Genomic DNA, 21,437 nt, shown 5'->3' on the forward strand with positions numbered 1-21,437 from the left:
CTGCCCTCAGGACCCCAGACCCGGAGGACCTGCGGTCTGAAGGACCTGGGTCTTGGTACTGCAGGGGGTTTATGCTGGCGAAGTTATCATGCCAGAGACTAACCAAATTACAGTTGTCACGTTCGTACTTGAACAGACCAATAAGATATACGTTTTCCCTCGACCAAATATTAATGAATATATACCAATGTATTAGTGATATTCTACCTTAAATCTTCTGTTATTATCTGCATTGTAGTTATTGTATTCTCTGATATCTTTGTCTAACTTTACAGATATTATTAACACAAATGTTACACGTCAAGGACAAGGTTGTGTTGAGTCTGTGGTAAGGTATGGAGGGTCTGGGGTCACAGGAGTCTCGACCGTGTCAGCTTGGGTCATGCGTGTGCGTCAGAGAGAGAGAGAGAGAGAGAGAGAGAGAGAGAGAGAGAGAGAGAGAGAGAGAGAGAGAGAGAGAGAGCAGTCTGGAGCTACACATTCGAACACGTTATTTCCATCTTGAGGTATCACGCCACTAACACCCTACTCCAGCTGACTCATTTTTTTTTTTTTTTCGTTTTGTATGATTTTTGACAATGTTTCTGTTATGGCCCGCCAGCGGGAGCAAATATAGATTAATATTCAAACTTAACATAACAAATAAATAAATAAAACAGGAAACAGGACGGAATGGACGGAGGGAGACGACCTGTCGTGTGTGTGGGTGGGATGCGTCCTTATTGTCAGGACGGAGGGAGACGACCTGTCGTGTGTGGTCCCAGAGTCATGACGATAGAGGGAGACGACCTGTCGTGTGTGGGACGGGTCCCTACGTCTTCATGACGGGGAAGACGAACTGTCGTGGGGGTGGGATCGGGTCGGGGCGGGGGCGGGGCACCTCTGGACACCACCTCCATACCTCCAACATGAGCATGTCCGCGGGCGCTCCTGTGGCATGATTACTGTCTTGGTGACATTTGAGGATCAACCAGGTACCTGAAGGAAATCGAGAGGACCTGGTGTTGTGGTGAGGCTTCAGGAGATGGTGTTCAGGGTGGTAGTATGTCTCTGCCACCTTGACCAGTAAAGGTACAGTCAAGACAATCTTTGTCACATTAAGAACAAGGATTTTATGGACGGATGAGAGAGAACGTCTGGGGTCATGTGTGATGAAGATGTAGCAGTAATAGCGTCAGGTGACCTACATCCTGCCGTGCCTGCCTGCCTGCCTGCCCAGCTGGCCACCAACCCCCTGCGGTGGCCGGGTCGACTAATGTCTAAGTGAGGTACGTATGTGAGGAGCAGCAAGTGGTAGCTGGAGCTGTGCGCCCGAGGGGCGCGTGTGTGGAGGGCAGGAGGGAGGTCCAGCCACGACTGGTGAAGGTACACTGTAGTGGTACCTTCCTGGGGCACGAAACTGGCAGCCGGTGTGCCTGGAAGTCTCGTCACTACTGACCAGTATATTGACAGGTCAGGTCAGTAAATTACAGGTCAAGTAAGGTCAATAAACTAACAGGTCAAGTAAAGTCAGTAATCTAACAGGTCAGATAAGGTCAATAAACTAACAGGTCAGGTAAGGTCATTAAGATAGCAGGTCAGGTAAGGTCAGTAAACTGATGGGTTAGATCAGGTCAGTAAGGTGACAGATAAGGTCAGAGGACCTGCTCACACTTGGTAGTGTGAGGTTCCTTAACCACTGGAGGTGGTGTGTGTGTGTGTGTGTGTGTGTGTGTGTGTGTGTGTGTGTGTGTGTGTGTGTGTGTGTCAGGTGACCACTTCGCTCATGGTTGCCCATGACAGTGGGCACATAACCTGGGATGACCTCACAGTAACTGTCGCGAGTCGGCGGTCAAGCCACAGCGTCGGCCACATTCAGTCAAGTCTGTGTGTGATGTCTTTCACAGCCTCGGGTGGTTGTCTGTGTCTGCCAACCACTGTGGCACCAGCCAGCCGCCGCCTTACAACCCTGTTGTGTCACAGACATCCAGAGTCAGATGTGTGTCTGTGTTAGCACAGGCACATCAGGGCTGGTGGTCAGCACGTCAGATCTGGTGGTCAGCTCTTTGGGGTCGTGGTCAGCATCAGCACATCAGGTTTGCTGGTCAGCACATCTGGTTTGGTTAGCATCAGCACGTCAGGGTCGTGGTCAGCATCAGCACGTCAGGGTCGTGGTCAGCATCAGCACGTCAGGGTTGTGGTCAGCATCAGCACGTCAGGGTTGTTGTTAGCATCAGCACGTCAGGGTTGTGGTCAGCATCAGCACGTCAGGCTTGTGGTCAGCATCGGGTTGGCAGGCTTGTTAGTCAGCATCAGCACGTCAGGGTTGTTGTTAGCATCAGCATGAAAGGGTCGTGGTCAGGATCAACATGAGAGGATCGTGGTCAGCATCATCACGTCAGGTTTGGTCAGCGTTAGCACTTTTGGGTCATCAGCGTCAGTACGTCAGGGAAGGTCGTCAGTACATCAAAGTTGGTGGTCAGGACTGGTGGTCAGGACGTCAGGGATGGTCGTCAGGACTTGTAGTCAAGACCTCAGGACTTGTTGTCAGGACGTCAGGACTTGTGATCAGGACGTCAGGGATGGTGGTCAAGACTTCAGGGATGGACGTCAGGACTTGTGGTCAGGACGTCAGGAATGGTGGTCAGGACGTCAGGGATGGACGTCAGGACTTGTGGTCAGGATGTCAGGGATGATGGTCAGGACGTCAGGACTTATGGTCAGGACGTCAGGGGTGGTGGTCAGGATGTCAGGGGTGGTGGTCAGGACGTCAGGAATGGTGGTCAGGACGTCAGGGATGGTCGTCAGGACTTGTGGTCAGGATGTCAGGACTGGTGGTCAGGACGTCAGGGATGGTGGTCAGGACTTGTGGTCAGGATGTCAGGGATGATGGTCAGGACGTCAGGGGTGGTGGTCAGCAGGCAGGGCAAGGACTCGGTTCGTCCATCGTAGACACATAAAACTTTATCAATAAATAATACAGGGTATACTGCAGTAACCCAGGGTATGCTACAATAACACAGGGTATACTGCAGTAACCCAGGGTATGCTACAATAACACAGGGTATACTGCAGTAACCCAGAGTATGCTACAATAACACAGGTTACAATAACACAGGGTATACTGCAGTAACCCAGAGTATGCTACAATAACACAGGGTATACTGCAGTAACCCAGGGTATGCTACAATAACACAGGGTATACTGCAGTAACCCAGAGTATGCTACAATAACACAGGGTATACTGCAGTAACCCAGAGTATGCTACAATAACACAGGGTATACTGCAGTAACCCAGAGTATGCTACAATAACACAGGGTATACTGCAGTAACCCAGAGTATGCTACAATAACACAGGGTATACTGCAGTCCGCCTACATCTATCTGGTTAAGTGATAGGTAATCACCGGTGTAAATATAATGTATAATAAATAAATAATGATAATAACAGTGAGGTGAGGCTCCGCGCGCCGTGTGGGGTCAAGAGCCAGGGAGGCAGTGGGCGGGTCTACTGTACTCTGTCGTCAAGTGTGTCCATAACACATTCATATTGACGTCTGGGTCTGTACTAGTGCAACCTACTGCAGCCTCGCTGGAAACTGTCACTGTCTCCTCCTCCTCCTGGATCTGGAAGCTCCAGTCGGAGGGAAATATGGAGTGCAGTCGTCAAGTAACTGCTGTCAACAACAACTACATCTAGCGAACATCACTTGGATCCGAAGTTAAGACACCGATCCTGGCGACTGTGGCTGAGGTGGCTCTTGTTGGGCCGCTGCGTCGGAACTCGGCCGATGGAGTGGTGGGAAAGAGGGGCCGGCCACAGACGTGTCGGGGTAGGTGGGCGGGGTGCGACCTCAGAAGGTGTTGCACTCGCTGAAGATCTCCTGGCAGTTCTCACCGACGCGTCCCCTCCTGCCGGCGTCGTTGTAGATCTCGAAGGGCGTGTAGGTAGAGCGCTCCAATACATAGCTCATACCGTATCTGTGGCCAACAGGGGAAATCAGTAGGTTTTGGAGATACAGACAGACAGATAGACAAGCATACAAACGAAAACATAAATGCAGACAGACAACCTAATTCAAAGAGCAACAGACAACTGGCCTTAACGAGACAGTTTGTAGTGGAAGAGAACAGAAACTAATGCATTAGTGTGGCAGAAGTAGAGAGACGTCCAGATTTTTTTAAAGAGTAAGACCTGTGAATTTATCATGTCGCTAAGGATAGCTAATAATGTCAATCGTAGATTTGAACGAAAAATGTATCAGGTCTCTGCTTAACGTATCTATGGTACTGCTTTTAGGTACAGTAGTTGGTGAATCATTCCATATATTAAAATTTCTGTTAAAATAGTACTTCACCTCATTTGAGGTAAAACGTTCGTCCACGAATTTATCTCCATTATTACGAGTGATATCAGACGAATCTGTCTTTAAGTAGCTCGTTAGATGAAGAATTATCGAGGCGTTTAATGATTATGAATACCAGTATCACATCATCTCAGCTTTCTAAAGGGATTTAATTCGCGTGGTCGGCTTTCATAGGATTTGTATTTTGGGCCGGGAATCGTCTTGGGAGATCGCCGTTGTATTCTCTTCTTTTTTGTCAATGTCTTTCCTTAAGAAAGATGACCAAAGCAACACGCAATAGTCGAGATGGGGACGTTTCAGTACGATGTAAAGGAAGAGAGTAATTTCACGAGACTTAAGTTCGCAAGTCCTCCCTATGAATCCAGGAATTTTGTTAGCCCTTTCTACTGCATTTATGCACTGCTCACTTGGCTTTCGGTCACCAGAGAGTATTGTACACAAATCCTCTTCCTCATTTACCTTTTGCAGCTCAACAGAATTCATACTCCAGCTTGCCTTTTCACTTTTACTACAGATAAGAAAAACTTTGCACTTATCGATACTATAATTCATTTGCCACCTGTTAGCCCAACCCATTAGTTTGTCTATGTCACTTTGAAGCTACAAACCTAGTAGATTGATTTCCCAATTTAGTATCGTCCGCGAATTAAGATATCATGTAATGAATCACATTTTCAGTATCATTGATATATATAAGAATAAGAATGTTATATATGAGAACGAAAATTTGTCCTAAAACTCATCCCTGTGGCACACCACTTGTTACGTCTAACCATTCTGGAGCCTGACCATCAATCGTTCCTCCTTGCTTACGGCCAGTCAGCCAATTTCCTAAGCATCGGAGTAAAATCTTATGTGACAACTTTTGTTAATAACCTTTGATAAGGGATTTTATCAAATAGTTTTTGAAAATCTAAATAGATAACACCAACTGCTATACTTTAATCATGCATGCTAATTACTTCATAAAAGAAATCAAGCAGATTTATCAAATATATTTATAGTTGTCCTCTGATTGGTTCACAGTCTTATCCCTGGTGGGTTTCCATTAGTTTACCAACTACGGACGTTAAGCTAATTGGACTTTGATTTTCGGGCATCGATTTATTAACTTTTTTTTAGTATCGTTGTTACATAGTAGATTTCCATTGCTCTGGAATATTTCCTGTTGCAAGCGACTTACTGAAAAGAGGAGCCAAGGGTTTCACTATCTTGGTCTATTTCAGTGTCCTCGAATGAAGCTTATCTGGGACTGCCGTTTTATTTACTTTAATTCCATCTAGGGCTGATATAATAATTTCATCTGATATTTCAACAGATTGCAAAAAGTTTTCCTCTCTTGGGATTCGGGACTTAAGTTGTATCTTCATTCTTAAATAAAGAAGCTTAAAAAATCGTTTAAAATCCTGGCAATGGACTATTTCTCTTGGATCAAGTTACCATTATCTGTAATCAATGGCCCAGTTGATTGGATGATGACTCTTATTTCTTATATTACTATTAATGTTGTAACTGTTAGTAGAATCAACTATTTTTTTGTTGAAACTGGAGATAAGCTTCGGAAGAAAATAAGTGGGAATAATGTAAAGGCTTCCAGAATAGTTGATTTTATCAACAGCTACATTTTTTTTTCGTTTTTAGTTCAATATTAAGATGGGCATTAACGAAAGTGCAAGACACCACCGCATTCATTTACCCTATCATTCAATGATTAATATCTAACCAAGATTCCGAAATGGCTGTCATGTCATTATTTTTCTCCAAAGCTGTTGTTTCTGACTCTGAAAATATGTTACGATCGCTCCGTGTATTAAGACAAGACATTCAGACAGAAAGCGGGAGGGAAAGGCAAGGTGACTGAATCGCGGACAGCACAAGAGACTGGGAGGTCAACAGACACAGACGAAATGAATGTATTACACAGAAAACTGCTGACTTTGCCCACCCAGAGCACCTTGGCCTTTCATCCCATAACCGTACTGGTGAAGGGCAGTACAGTACTTACGTTCCCATCTGGCAAAAGAGGTAGCCGGTGTCGCTGGTGCCGTAGACGCAGTCGGAGTTGGCCTCGCACAGGTACTTCTGCATGCATAGGTCGTCCTCTGTCTCATACGTCTTGATGTAACTCTGCCGGGGTGAGGCCAGAGGTTAGACAACGACGTATGGCACACTTTGGCCTCACCTGTTCTGGTCTTGTAACTATTGTGTTGATGTTTACAGTGTGGGGATCAGTTATTCTCGGACCATTTACAGTGTGTGAATGGGTGACTATCAGTCCACTTACAAGTGTGTACAGTTAAAGCGTTGATGGTTGACATTCATACTGTGTTTCAGTTGTCATAATAACCTGAATCAGACCCGCTTGGCTCCCAGTTGTGATATTTATGGTGAAGCATCGAACATGTCTCATGTCAATAGGGATTTCTAGTTTTACTGGTGAGTTTACAAAATTATTCTAAGGTTACGCATGTGAACATTTCTTATTTTCTTTCTATCTTTCATCATTTAACTAAGTTTAATTGGTATTACGTGGGATTAGGGCAACGTATTATGGTTTTGAAAGGGACGTCGTGACCTGAGCAAGGTTACATGACTCGATGTAACTTGGTATGACCAGCAGTTGGCAGCAACACCTCCACTGGTGTGATCTGGAATGTCCGGGAGAAGGATGATTATCCAGTCAGAAATTAGAATGACCCAGAGTGGGCTCTGTAACTCATCGTGACCTGGGATGACCTACAAGAGGTCAAGCGACTTGCCATGACCTGGGATGACGTTTTGTAAACAGGTATGTTTTAGGAGCTAGGGTCGCAAGACAAAGCTATATGACCTGCAGTGACCTGACAAGGTTCTGTGTAACCTGTAATAACCTTGTAAGAAGCTGTGTGACCTTAGATCACCTAGGGATGGGTCGGGGGGGCGGGGGGTGTGTGTGACCTACCTTGAGCATGGTGGTGGCGGCGACGGCAGCGTCAGCGAGGGGGTCGGAGGTGCCCATACTGCGGGCCTGGAAGGACCTCTGGGAGAAGCTGGTGCGGAGGGCGTCCAGGAGGGTCACCACCAGCCCGAACAGCTGTAACACAAGACACAGAGGAACACGTCAGACGCGCCATCTCTCGGCCAACCACACAGAGCAACACAGGTGTACAGACTCACATGTCTGTGCCCTTGTGACACAGACATCAATAAAGCTATGATCGTCCATTACATTCCAATGTTGATATCATTATGATGGCGTTCAATATCACACCAAACGGGATATTATTGTACTGTATAGGTCAAGTGTAGTGTTGAGTTGGAAGCTATCGTACAAAAGTAATTATGTTAACATCCCTGCAAAGGTACAGGCCTGATATTGAGGTTACCTCACTGTGTACGATGGTATGATGAGTAAGACGCTGTGTGATGACGTGACCTCTGACTTGACCCGTAAGGATTAGGTCACAGGTTAGGCCGTCATACACAAAGGTTAAGCCTTCGTGCTCACGGGGTTAGAAATGACGGTAAAGTGAGTCGAGGGTTATGGTGATCACAGGAGTGACTAACATGGTACTAAGGAGGCGAAGTTTACGTACTGAAGGCCTTGTCTATAAGGTTTATGGAAATTTAAGTCAGTTTAACGTTTTTCATTACACTGTCTGGCTTACTAACTGGCCGTCAGTGGACACAAGGATCATACATACCTCAGACGCCTGCTTGGCCATGACGCCCACCTCCTGAGGGTCGTTGGAGCCCGTCAGGTAGGAGATGACTGCCGTCAGGATGCCCTGCAAACAACCACCAAATTATTGACAGAACAAATGACGTCATCATTAGCATCCATACAACATGGAGGCAACAACAGCAGCCTGGCTCCGTGCATTATCAGAGGATGCAACACCAGCCAGCCACGCCACCACAACTACGTCAGGTCTCCCTCCCCAGCCCAGCCCAGCCAGCCACGCCACCACAACTACGCCAAGTCTCCCTCCCCAGCCCAGCCCGGCCCAGCCAGCCACGCCACCACAACTACGTCAGGTCTCCCTCCCCAGCCCAGCCCAGCCAGCCACCCCACCACAACTACGCCAGGTCTCCCTCCCCAGCCCAGGCCAGCCAGCCACGCCACCACAACTACGCCAGGTCTCCCTCCCCAGCCCAGCCCAGCCAGCCACGCCACCACAACTACGCCAAGTCTCCCTCCCCAGCCCAGCCCTGCCCAGCCAGCCACGCCACCACAACTACGTCAGGTCTCCCTCCCCAGCCCAGCCCAGCCAGCCACCCCACCACAACTACGCCAGGTCTCCCTCCCCAGCCCAGGCCAGCCAGCCACGCCACCACAACTACGCCAGGTCTCCCTCCCCAGCCCAGCCCAGCCAGCCACGCCACCACAACTACGCCAGGTCTCCCTCCCCAGCCCAGCCCAGCCAGCCACGCCACCACAACTACGCCAAGTCTCCCTCCCCAGCCCAGCCCGGCCCAGCCAGCCACGCCACCACAACTACGTCAGGTCTCCCTCCCCAGCCCAGCCCAGCCAGCCACCCCACCACAACTACGCCAGGTCTCCCTCCCCAGCCCAGGCCAGCCAGCCACGCCACCACAACTACGCCAGGTCTCCCTCCCCAGCCCAGCCCAGCCAGCCACCCCACCACAACTACGCCAGGTCTCCCTCCCCAGCCCAGCCCAGCCAGCCACGCCACCACAACTACGCCAGGTCTCCCTCCCCAGCCCAGCCCAGCCAGCCACGCCACCACAACTACTCCAAGTCTCCCTCCCCAGCCCAGCCCGGCCCAGCCAGCCACGCCACCACAACTACGTCAGGTCTCCCTCCCCAGCCCAGCCCAGCCAGCCACCCCACCACAACTACGCCAGGTCTCCCTCCCCAGCCCAGGCCAGCCAGCCACGCCACCACAACTACGCCAGGTCTCCCTCCCCAGCCCAGCCCAGCCAGCCACCCCACCACAACTACGCCAGGTCTCCCTCCCCAGCCCAGCCCAGCCAGCCACGCCACCACAACTACGCCAGGTCTCCCTCCCCAGCCCAGGCCAGCCAGCCACCCCACCACAACTACGCCAGGTCTCCCTCCCCAGCCCAGGCCAGCCAGCCACGCCACCACAACTACGTCAGGTCTCGCTCCCCAGCCCAGCCCAGCCCAGCCAACCACCCCACCACAACTACGCCAGGTGTCCCTCCCCAGCCCGGCCCAGCCAGCTGCTCCACCTACCCTCCCTCCCTCCCATCATTACCCCAGTTCCTGATATCACATGAATGTCGTCATGGCAGCAGTGTACAGAAACCTAGCCTCACGCCTGTTAGACACGTCCCTTACAAGTGTTCTTGGCTTAGTTTCATGACGAAAAGAACATCTCTGACAAGTTGACATAGACTGCTTCCATGACTACATCTATCGGTAATAACTCTCCTGAGCCTAGCTTAGTGTTTCATAACTTTGGCTCCATGCAAACCAGCAGTTCAGTAAGGGTAACGACTGTGCCTCCATCACCAGTAACAGTTAACTTCATCTCGTTCATTGTGTTGTCGTAAGCTAACATGGCTGGTCATCCGGGCAGAGGCGCTGTGCCTCACCCCAGCCCTGGGGGAACACCTCCTACACCTTGCTTGACCTCACGTGCACGGGGTGGGGGATGGTGTATGAGGGAAGGGGGTCGTCCCTCACCATCACAACTGGTGTAGGAGGGAAGGGGGTCGTCCCTCACCATCACAACTGGTGTATGAGGGAAGGGGGTCGTCCCTCACCATCACAACTGGTGTATGAGGGAAGGGGGTCGTCCCTCACCATCACAACTGGTGTATGAGGGAAGGGGGTCGTCCCTCACCATCACAACTGGTGTAGGAGGGAAGGGGGTCGTCCCTCACCATCACAACTGGTGTATGAGGGAAGGGGGTCGTCCCTCACCATCACAACTGGTGTATGAGGGAAGGGGGTCGTCCCTCATCATCACAACTGGTGTATGAGGGAAGGGGGTCGTCCCTCACCATCACAACTGGTGTATGAGGGAAGGGGGTCGTCCCTCACCATCACAACTGGTGTAGGAGGGAAGGGGGTCGTCCCTCACCATCACAACTGGTGTATGAGGGAAGGGGGTCGTCCCTCACCATCACAACTGGTGTATGAGGGAAGGGGGTCGTCCCTCACATCACAACTGGTGTATGAGGGAAGGGGGTCGTCCCTCACCATCACAACTGGTGTATGATCTTTTGTTTTTTATTTACGTTTTCAAAATGCGGTCGACCAGACCCTCTTGTGGGCGTCAACATGTCCCACTGGTCCAGGAAAGGTCCAGCTGCTCCACAGCAGGGCTGTGGAGCAGCTGGACCTTTCCTGTCCCCCACCTCACCTTAACAGGTGACCCCCGTCCCCCAGCTCACCTCAACAGGTGACCCCCGTCCCCCAGCTCACCTCAACAGGTGACCCCAGCTCACCTCAACAGGTGACCCCAGCTCACCTCAACAGGTGACCCCAGCTCACCTCAACAGGGGATCCGCCGTCCATCTTGTCTATAGCAGCGTTGTCACCACCGCCCAAGACGCTCAGGACCAACTGAAGACCCAGGGAGAACACCTTCGACCACGAGAACTCTCCACTCTGCCCACACATGATGACATCACGTTACTGTTATCATACTGCTTATCCTGTTATCATATTGCTTATCCTGCCACATACTGGTTATCCTGCTACATTATGGTTATCCTGCCACATTATGGTTATCCTGTTATCATACTGGTTATCCTGTTATCATACTGGTTATCCTGTTATCATACTGGTTATCCTGCTACATTATGGTTATCCTGCCACATTATGGTTATCCTGTTATCATACTGGGTATCCTGTTATCATACTGGTTATCCTGCCACATGCTGGTTATCCTGCCACGTACTGGTTATCCTGCCACATACTGGTTATCCTACAACACACTGATAATCATGCCACATATTGGTTATCCTGCCACATTATGGTTATCCTGTTTTCATACTGGTTATCCTGTTATAATACTGGTTATCCTGCCACATACTGGTTATCCTGCCACATACTGGCTATCCTGCCACATACTGGTTATCCTGCTACATTGTGGTTATCCTGCCACATTATGGTTATCCTGTTTTCATACTGGTTATCCTGCCACACACTGGTTATCCTGCCACATACTGGTTATCCTGCCACATACTGGTTATCCTGCCACATTATGGTTATCCTGTTATCATACTGGTTATCCTGTTATAATACTGGTTATCCTGCCACATACTGGTTATCCTACAACACACTGATAATCATGCCACATATTGGTTATCCTGCCACACACTGGTTATCCTGCCACACATTAGTTATCCTGTCATTACCTTTACTTCCTTAACATGTGGTATACGTTATCATTATGTTGATTGTATTGCTTTATCTCGTCATCTGTTCATATCTTACTGGTGATCCTGGTTCATCGTATTTCATCTCTGTCGCTGTTGTGTTAAATGATCTTCCTTATTCTATGACAAGATCCTTTGTTATCCTGTGACACGATTCTTTGTTATCACATGTTCTTTTGTGTCCTATTACATTTTCCCTAGTTATCTTGTCACATAATTCTTTGTTACCTCCATTATGTACTCTATCATTGTCACACTATCCTTTGTTATCCTACCACACGATGTTCTGTTATCCTGTCACATGATCCTTTGTTATCCTACCACACAATGTTCTGTTATCGTGTCACATGATCCTTTGTTGCCCTACCACACAATGTTCTGTTATCCTGTCACGTGATCCTTTGTTATCACAAGCGCTTATGGTATCGTATCGTCTTTGTTATCCTATCACGACTCCAGTATCCTACCACACGTTTCATTATCCCAGTTATAGTTGTAGTAGTTGTGGTAGTAGTAGTAGTTGTGGTAGTAGTAGTAGTAGTCATTTGTTGTCTTGCTTACCTCCCCCTGTCCCACTCCTTAATTATCCTGAAGCAATCCTTGCCACTACCCTACCTCGCGCTTCAGTATCCTGCCTCACACCTCTCTGTTATCCTGCCTCACACCTCTCTGTTATCCTGCCTCACACCTCTCTGTTATCCTGCCTCACACCTCTCTGTTATCCTGCCTCACACCTCTCTGTTATCCTGCCACACACACTCTGTTATCCTGCCACACACACTCTGTTATCCTGCCACACACACTCTGTTATCCTGCCTCACACCTCTCTGTTATCCTGCCTCACACCTCTCTGTTATCCTGCCTCACACCTCTCTGTTATCCTGCCTCACACCTCTCTGTTATCCTGCCTCACACCTCTCTGTTATCCTGCCTCACACCTCTCTGTTATCCTGCCTCACACCTCTCTGTTATCCTGCCACACACACTCTGTTATCCTGCCACACACACTCTGTTATCCTGCCACACACACTCTGTTATCCTGCCTCACACCTCTCTGTTATCCTGCCACACACACACTGTTATCCTGCCACACACACACTCTGTTATCCTGCCACACACACACACACTCTGTTATCCTGCCACACACACTGTTATCCTGCCACACACACACTCTGTTATCTTGCCACACACACACTCTGTTATCCTGCCACACACACACACACACTGTTATCCTGCCGCACACACTCTTTATCCTGCCACACACACACTCTGTTATCCTGCCACACACACACTCTGTTCTCCTGCCACACACACTGTTATCCTGCCACACACACACTGTTATCCTGCTACACACGTCTCTGTTATCCTGCCACACACACACTCTGTTATCCTGCCACACACACACACTCTGTTATCCTGCCACACACACACACACTGTTATCCTGCCACACACACTCTGTTATCTGCCACACACACACACACACACACACACACACACACACACACACACACACACACACACTCTGTTATACTGCCACACTCTGTTATCCTGCCACACACACACACACACACACACACACACACACACACACACACACACACACACACACACACTCTGTTATACTGCCACACTCTGTTATCCTGCCACACACACTCTGTTATACTGCCACACTCTGTTATCCTGCCACACACACACACACACACACACACACACACACTCTGTTATCCTGCCACACACACACACACACACACACACACACACACACACTCTCTTATCCTGCCACACACACACTGTTATCCTGCCACACATTCCTGTATTCTGTGACCCACACCAAGATGGTTCGCCCCGCCCACCCCACACCACTGTTGTCACCCCACTAGCCAGTTTATCTCGGGGCCGACATGTTACAACCCCATCTGGGGTTCTCACCCATCGGAGAACAGAAGGTTCTTCCATCCAGTGGAAGGCAGAAGGTTCTTCCATCCAGTGGAAGGCAGAAGATTCTTCTATCCAGTGGAAGGCAGAAGATTCTTCCATCCAGTGGAAGGCAGAAGATTCTTCCATCCAGTGGGAGACAGAGGGTTCTTCCATCCAGTGGAAGGCAAAAGGTTCTTCCATCCAGTGGGAGACAGAAGGTTCTTCCATCCAGTGGAAGGCAGAAGGTTCTTCTATCCAGTGGAAGGCAGAAGGTTCTTCCATCCAGTGGGAGGCAGAAGGTTCTTCCATCCAGTGGAAGGCAGAAGGTTCTTCCATCCAGTGGAAGGCAGAAGGTTCTTCCATCCAGTGGAAGGCAGAAGGTTCTTCCATCCAGTGGAAGGCAGAAGGTTCTTCCATCCAGTGGGAGACAGAAGGTTCTTCCATCCAGTGGAAGGCAGAGGGTTCTTCCATCCAGTGGGAGACATAGTGTGTAATACATTTAATTAGTGGGTGTAGCTAGCCAGGTGTAATGATGGGTTTGTTATGATGGCAGACATATCCTCCCCCAGTGTAAAGTCTTGCATCTCCCTACGTCACAAGAGAAGTCTTATCTGTTTTGCGTCTTACGACAGTGTCGGAGGAGTGGCGTATGTGAGTGTGGCGCACGGTAGATGTAGTGTGTGATGTTGTGTGCAGGAGACGGTAGATGTGGGCAGGAGACGGTAGATGTTATGGGCAGGAGACGGGTGCTTACCGTGAGTTGTGTGATGTAGTCCATCTTGTCTGAGGCGCCGTGTGGACCGTTGGCTGGTCCTCCCAGGAAGATCTGGACCGCCATCGACAGGAGGTTACCCCACTGGAACCCACCGTCGTTGGGCTGCTCCTGTGTGACGTACACCAGACGGGTCAACCACTTGTTACATGTCGGGTGTGTGACACATTGTGAACCTCGGGTCAACCACTTGTTACATGTCGGGGGTGTGACACATTGTGAACCTCTCCACCTGGGTAACAACCAGGAGACCCAGCAACACACACACACACACACACACTCCTCGTGACCTCGGCCGTCATCATGACCTGGTCTCTCTGTATCTAAACTCGTACAGTCAGTACTGGTTGTGTGTGTGTGTGTGTGTGTGTGTGTGTGTGTGTGTGTGTGTGTGTGTGTGTGTGTGGATAAAGTTGCCTAAAGACAACACTTCACCTGTGTTGCCCGGGGGATGCATGATGGTGAGGAGGAGGTCTGACCCCCCCTTCCCAGTGAGACAGCCTCAGTCGTGGATGATCCATAGATGATGTGTGATGACAACACATACTGTAGGAAGGACGTCGGGTATGGTTAGGATCAAGCATGATGGATGGCAACCATCAGGATGGCACGTGAAGAGGTGATCCATACACTCTTCACACATGAGCAAGTTAGTGATAACTGAGACATTTTAATTATGATGTGACAGAATTCAGGAAATTGAATTCTCATTGTAAGGGAGCCGTGGAGATGAGGGTTTCGAGTGTATACAAAAAGATTCCAGTTCCACTACGTCATGCAACGATGAGAGGGTCTGATACACAACGTGCGTACTTATCTATACACAGACTGGTGTGGAGGATGAGAGGGTCATATGTGATACACCAGTTGGAAAGGTGATCAATAATGCTTATGTATGATCATGTGGCAAATGAAGAAGTTACCAGAGCAAAGATGTGACAAAACTTAAAAGAAGAAACATAATCGTGGAAACTAGACAAAAGTGAATAGTTTCTACGGTAATATGAATTAGGATGTGGAGATCAGTCGTCAGGACGCGGAACTTTGTGGTGAAAAGGTTCCGTGAAATATACAGTGAAGGCGGAGGTAACACAGGCACCTTTAGCCTCCAGTGTACCGGGAAGATTAAGAAAGAAGTAAGAACGGTTCAGTAAAAGATGTCAAAAACCTTTGTCTTGTGCTGTGACGAAGATATAGGTGGTGCTCCATCCAGCTAGCATTTATAAGATATAAGGGAGGAAACAACGAGTATAGCAGGAGGAGACACGAGGAACAGAGAGGTTTTGTATATTGTGGACATGGCAGGAGAAAATTTTAAACTCCTCCATAACGTCAGAAATAAATTGCCAGGTTGACGATCAGGTAATCAGGGTAAGGCAGAGTGAGGCTATGTGAGTATATGTGAGGATGTGACTGACAAGTTGTCACACTGGAGGACACTATAGCCCCAACACCAGTGAGGTGGGAGGGGCAGGAGGGTTTTAGAAAGTATTTAGATACGTAGAAAAGACATTAACGGGATACGAAAGTGTCTTGACCCATACATAGTCCTGATGATGTTTCGTCATGTGTGCTGCAGATGTGTGCTGATGCACTTAACACATCATTTGAATTACTGTTCAAAATGTTGCTGGAGAAAGACAAAATATCAAAGGGCTGGAAGAAAATCGGGATGTAAGCGCTGATATACAGACAGGTCCTCCTGACGGGTGTGGTCAGTAAGGTAGTGGGAAAGATGATTATAAACCAAATGCATGATTTCCTGTGAAGCAAAAATTATCCGAGTGAAAGATGAAACAGTTCTATGGACATGAAGTCATGTGAAATGAGCATCTTGGCAAAAGAGATGGCTATTTTGCTTTTACGTTGAAGGCTCCAGTCACGGACAAGAGTCCACATCAAGGCCAGGCCTTAACTGAAATATAAAGGTTAACAAAAAGGAAAAAAGAAGAGACAAGGGAAAGTATTTCAGAATTTTGGAGGAAGTGGAAAACTTGTCTTTTGAAATGTGCCAATTCATAGTTACTGGGAAAGACATGAAAAAGTAGAGTTCCAAAGTTTTGAGGTGTAGGGAAAGAAACAGTAATCAAAACGGCCCACCCTTGTGTTGCCAACGGCCACACAATGGATTGATTTTACCTGCAGTGCCAGAAAGCTTTTAACTGTGGAGCATTGAGAGCTGAGTAAGAATCTGGATCATCAGGCAGGGATGAGGGGAGAGTTCTTTGATGGATAGAAAATGATCTTGGTGGAGGGGTACAGAGGACTTATGATCTCGAAATGAGTTGAGGTCACCAGTGGAGTACCGCAAGGTTCTGTTCTTTGACCATTACTCTCCTCAGAATATGTAAATGACTTACCAGAAGGTATGGACTTCAACATGAACAAATTTGCAGATGATACAAAGGTCATGATGGAATTTAAAAACAAGTAGGATTGCATCAACTTACAAGGGAACCTTGACAAACTCCAAGTTGATCTTATATATGATTGGTGAAATTCAACGCAAGTGAACGTAAATGATAAGAATGGGTCACAGAGAAGGAAGTCATCCATAAGAATATTATCTCGAGTATGAAAATATGCCGCAGGAACCTATGTGTGAGAAACACTTCGGGGTCGACTTCGTCCTCAGCCAGTCGCTAGAACCCCCACCTTAGGACAGTAGCTGAGGGCACCAGCTGTCTGCCAGCAAACATTACAACTGTATTCATGTTCGTGGATAAGAAAATATTCATCAAGGTGTTCACGTAGTATATGAAGCCAACAGTAGAAGGTACATGTCATGTTTGGCAGCGCAACTAAAGAAGCAGAAAGATCTCACAGAGAAGGTTTAGATGAATACCTTGCTACCACCCCAGGGTAGTCTTCCAGTATCAGTCAGTACCTGCTTAACGTTGGCCTGGTGGAGGTGCTGTTGTTTCTTGATGTCATTCGGCTTGGAGACGAACTTGCGTGCCTCCTGCGCCTCCTGGGCCTCCATGGAGGCGGCGATGGTGGAGCTGACGAGGGAGGAAGCTAGGAGCAGGACCAGGGTCATACCCATCATCTGGCGGGACATCATCTGTGGGCGGGAGGAGGGGACGTGGTAAGAGGCAGTTTCACGGCAAGAGTGTTAGTCAGTGAGAGAGAGAGAGAGAGAGAGAGAGAGAGAGAGAGAGAGAGAGAGAGAGAGAGAGAGAGAGAGAGAGAGAGATTGACTGTAGGTTACCGTTCATTCCTTTCCTTTGACACACAAACATTTCTTTGTCTATTGCTAGGTAGAACATTCCCTGTCATTATACACTTCCAAAAGGTTGTTATGGTATTATATAATACATCTGTATCTTCACCAGTGTTTCCATCGTGCCTGACACATCCTCTTGCAACATCTCGACTTTCATCCATTTCCATCATCACGTTGTTGTCACCTGCTCTGTCACGGGTCCTTCCTGTACACGCCCCCCTTCCCGGCGCCACACACGACACACACACAGTAGCCGCCTCACACGACACACACAGAAGCCGCCTCACGCGCGACTTCCTAAGTGTTAATAGGTCCGCGCCCCGCCACGCCCGGCACGCCCTCCTCCCGAGCATAAGGACCCAGCATCATGTTTCTAACCAGTTACCAGCTGGATGTAAGAGCCAGTTGAGTCTGTATGATGAAGAGTATATCCTTTTGGCTGTACGAGGGCATTTCAGACCCCTTAGGTGATGCTTCTACAGAGCTACCTCGTCTGTGTCAGGTTGACCGCCTGCAGTGAGGGACATAACACAGTCGTCTGCCACACACAACCAGTGACAGGTGCCTCACTATCTCTACACGCGTCTTGGAGCGACGCCCTTAACCTCTGGTGGAACACTCAGGATCCACTGGTGGAACACTCAGACACCACTGGTGGAACATCAAGTAACCACTGGTGGAACATCAAGTAACCACTGGTGGAACAGCAAGGAACCACTGGTGGAACACCAAGTAACCACTGGTAGAACACTCAGGATCCACTGGTGGAACACTGAGAGACCACTGATGGAACACTCAGACACCACTGGTGAAACATCAAGTAACCTCTGGTGGAACACTCAGGATCCACTAGTGGAACACTCAGGAACCACTGGTGGAACACTCAGGATCCACTGGTGGAACACTCAGGGACCACTGGTGGAACACCAAGTAACCACTGGTGAAACATCAAGTAACCACTGGTGGAACACTCAGGGACCACTGGTGGAACACCAAGTAACCACTGGTGAAACATCAAGTAACCACTGGTGGAACACTCAGGGACCACTGGTGGAACACCAAGTAACCACTGGTGAAACATCAAATAACCACTGGTGGAACACTCAGGATCCACTGGTGGAACACTCAGGAACCATTGATGGAACACTCAGACACGACTGGTGGAACATCAAGTAACCACTGGTGGAACACTCAGGGACCATTGATGGAAAACTCAGGATCCCCTGATGGAACACTCAGGGACCACTGATGGAACACTCAGGCACCACTGATGGAACACTCAGGCACCACTGATGGAACACTCAGGCACCACTGATGGAACACTCAGGCACCACTGATGGAACACTCAGGCACCACTGATGGAACACTCAGGCACCACTGATGGAACACTCAGGGACCACTGATGGAACACTCAGGAACCCCTGGTAGAACACTCAGGATCCACTGGTGGAACACTCAGGCCCCACTGGTGGAACACTCAGGCACCACTGATGGAACACTCAGGCACCACTGATGGAACACTCAGGCACCACTGATGGAACACTCAGGAACCCCTGGTAGAACACTCAGGATCCACTGGTGGAACACCCAGGCTCCACTGGTGGAACACTCAGGATCCACTGGTGGAACATTCAGGCCCCACTGGTAGAACACTCAGGATCCACTGGTGGAACACCCAGGCTCCACTGGTGGAACATTCAGGCCCCACTGGTGGAACACTCAGGATCCACTGGTGGAACACCCAGGCTCCACTGGTGGAACATTCAGGCCCCACTGGTGGAACACTCAGGATCCACTGGTGGAACACTCAGGCCCCACTGGTGGACCATGCAGGACCTCAGGTCACCGGGACGTCACTACTGCCGGCAGCAGTGACGTGGCGTCCCCTCACGTGGCTGGTGTGAGTCATGTTGTGGTGATGACGGGGGACATGACTCTCATGTCTGCCGAGCGTGACATTTCCTTCGGCCGACACCCACGACTTTCACCAGCAGGAGGAGGAGGAGGTAGGGTACGGGGCTGTGCTCCAGGCAGGGAAGGTACGGGGCTGTGCTCCAGGCAGGGAGGGTACGGGGCTGTGCTCCAGGCAGGTAGGGTACGGGGCTGTGCTCCAGGCAGGGAGGGTACGGGGCTGTGCTCCAGGCAGGTAGGGTACGGGGCTGTGCTCCAGGCAGGGAAGGTACGGGGCTGTGCTCCAGGCAGGGAGGGTACGGGGCTGTGCTCCAGGCAGGGAAGGTACGGGGCTGTGCTCCAGGCAGGGAGGGTACGGGGCTGTGCTCCAGGCAGGGAGGGTACGGGGCTGTGCTCCAGGCAGGGAGGGTACGGGGCTGTGCTCCAGGCAGGTAGGGTACGGGGCTGTGCTCCAGGCAGGGAGGGTACGGGGCTGTGCTCCAGGCAGGGAGGGTACGGGGCTGTGCTCCAGGCAGGTAGGGTACGGGGCTGTGCTCCAGGCAGGTAGGGTACGGGGCTGTGCTCCAGGCAGGGAGGGTACGGGGCTGTGCTCCAGGCAGGTAGGGTACGGGGCTGTGCTCCAGGCAGGGAAGGTACGGGGCTGTCCTCCTGGCAGGGAGGGTACGGGGCTGTGCTCCAGGTAGGTAGGGTACGGGGCTGTGCTCCAGGCAGGGAGGGTACGGGGCTGTGCTCCAGGCAGGGAGGGTACGGGGCTGTGCTCCAGGCAGGGAGGGTACGGGGCTGTGCTCCAGGCAGGGAGGGTACGGGGCTGTGCTCCAGGTAGGTAGGGTACGGGGCTGTGCATGAGAGGGAATGTGTAGACACGTAGCACCTGGAGACGGTGCTCCTAATGGACAGGGAGACGGTAGGTGGTGGACAGGAAGACGAGGTTCATGGACAAAGAGACGGTCGGTGAAGGACATTGAGACGGCAAGTGTTGCACAGGGAGGCGGTAGGTGTAAACACTGTAGTGTTGGGACAGTATGTTTTTTTTTAACCCTGCCTTACACACCTGACACCCCCCCCCCCCACACACACCTGACACCTCCCCACACACACACCTGACACCTCCCCACACACACCTGACTCCCACCCATCCCCTTCAACCGTGACACCCACACACCTGACTCCCCACCCACCCTGGTCACCAGGTGCCAGACTTATCATCATATATAGCAGTCATCTGGCCACGCGACTCCTTCTGTAATATCTCACAACTTGCCGAACGATGCATAATTAGCAAATGAGACCTGATGATGGTTGATGGTTCAGAGGTCTTGAGGACTTAGTGGGGCGGCCAGAAGATCTACAACTGATCACTATTGATAAAAGGAACATGATGAGTTATGGTGGCAGAACTGGTACAGAAGAGGAGGAAATGTTGGGTAAAACATTATCAAGAAGTGGTGTGGTGTGGACCAGGAAGGATGTAGAACTTACGCCAGATGTTAGTTTACACAGTTACAAACACGCAGTCTGAAGCGCAAGATTCTGTATTTACATTTTATAGCGATCTAGTCAGACCACTTTTCGACCGCACTCTTCACTCTGGGTCATCAAAACACGCAGGGAAATTAGAACGAATACAAAGAAGAGCAACGTAACTGATTCCCTCATTCAGAAATGAATTCTGGACACACAGGTGTGATGATCTCCAGACACACAGGTGTAATGATCCCCAGACACACAGATGTAATGATCCCCAGACACACAGGTGTAATGATCCCCAGACACACAGGTGTAGTGAACCCCAGACACACAGGTGTAATGATCCCCAGACACACAGATGTAATGATCCCCAGACACACAGGTGTAGTGATCCCCAGACACACAGGTGTAATGATCCCCAGACACACAGATGTAATGAT

At 49.8% G+C, this 21,437-nt stretch overlaps 1 protein-coding gene across 1 annotated transcript in view; it reads right to left on the bottom strand.

The window, feature by feature from the left end:
* Positions 1-385: 385 nt before the first annotated feature.
* LOC139750890 (uncharacterized) overlaps positions 386-21,437 on the bottom strand; it is a 56,713-nt gene continuing 35,661 nt past the window's right edge. Inside the window, exons 2-8 of the mRNA XM_071665756.1 lie at positions 17,281-17,457; positions 14,376-14,504; positions 10,814-10,930; positions 8,031-8,114; positions 7,289-7,420; positions 6,353-6,474; positions 386-3,961 (exon numbers count right to left, since the gene is read on the bottom strand). Of these exons, the coding sequence (XP_071521857.1) occupies positions 3,835-3,961; positions 6,353-6,474; positions 7,289-7,420; positions 8,031-8,114; positions 10,814-10,930; positions 14,376-14,504; positions 17,281-17,457 (888 nt within the window). The 3' untranslated portion in view covers positions 386-3,834. The remainder of the gene's footprint in view (positions 3,962-6,352; positions 6,475-7,288; positions 7,421-8,030; positions 8,115-10,813; positions 10,931-14,375; positions 14,505-17,280; positions 17,458-21,437) is intronic.

The sequence above is a fragment of the Panulirus ornatus genome, chromosome 10 (genome assembly GCF_036320965.1).
Source record: "Panulirus ornatus isolate Po-2019 chromosome 10, ASM3632096v1, whole genome shotgun sequence".
Classification (NCBI taxonomy): domain Eukaryota; kingdom Metazoa; phylum Arthropoda; class Malacostraca; order Decapoda; family Palinuridae; genus Panulirus; species Panulirus ornatus.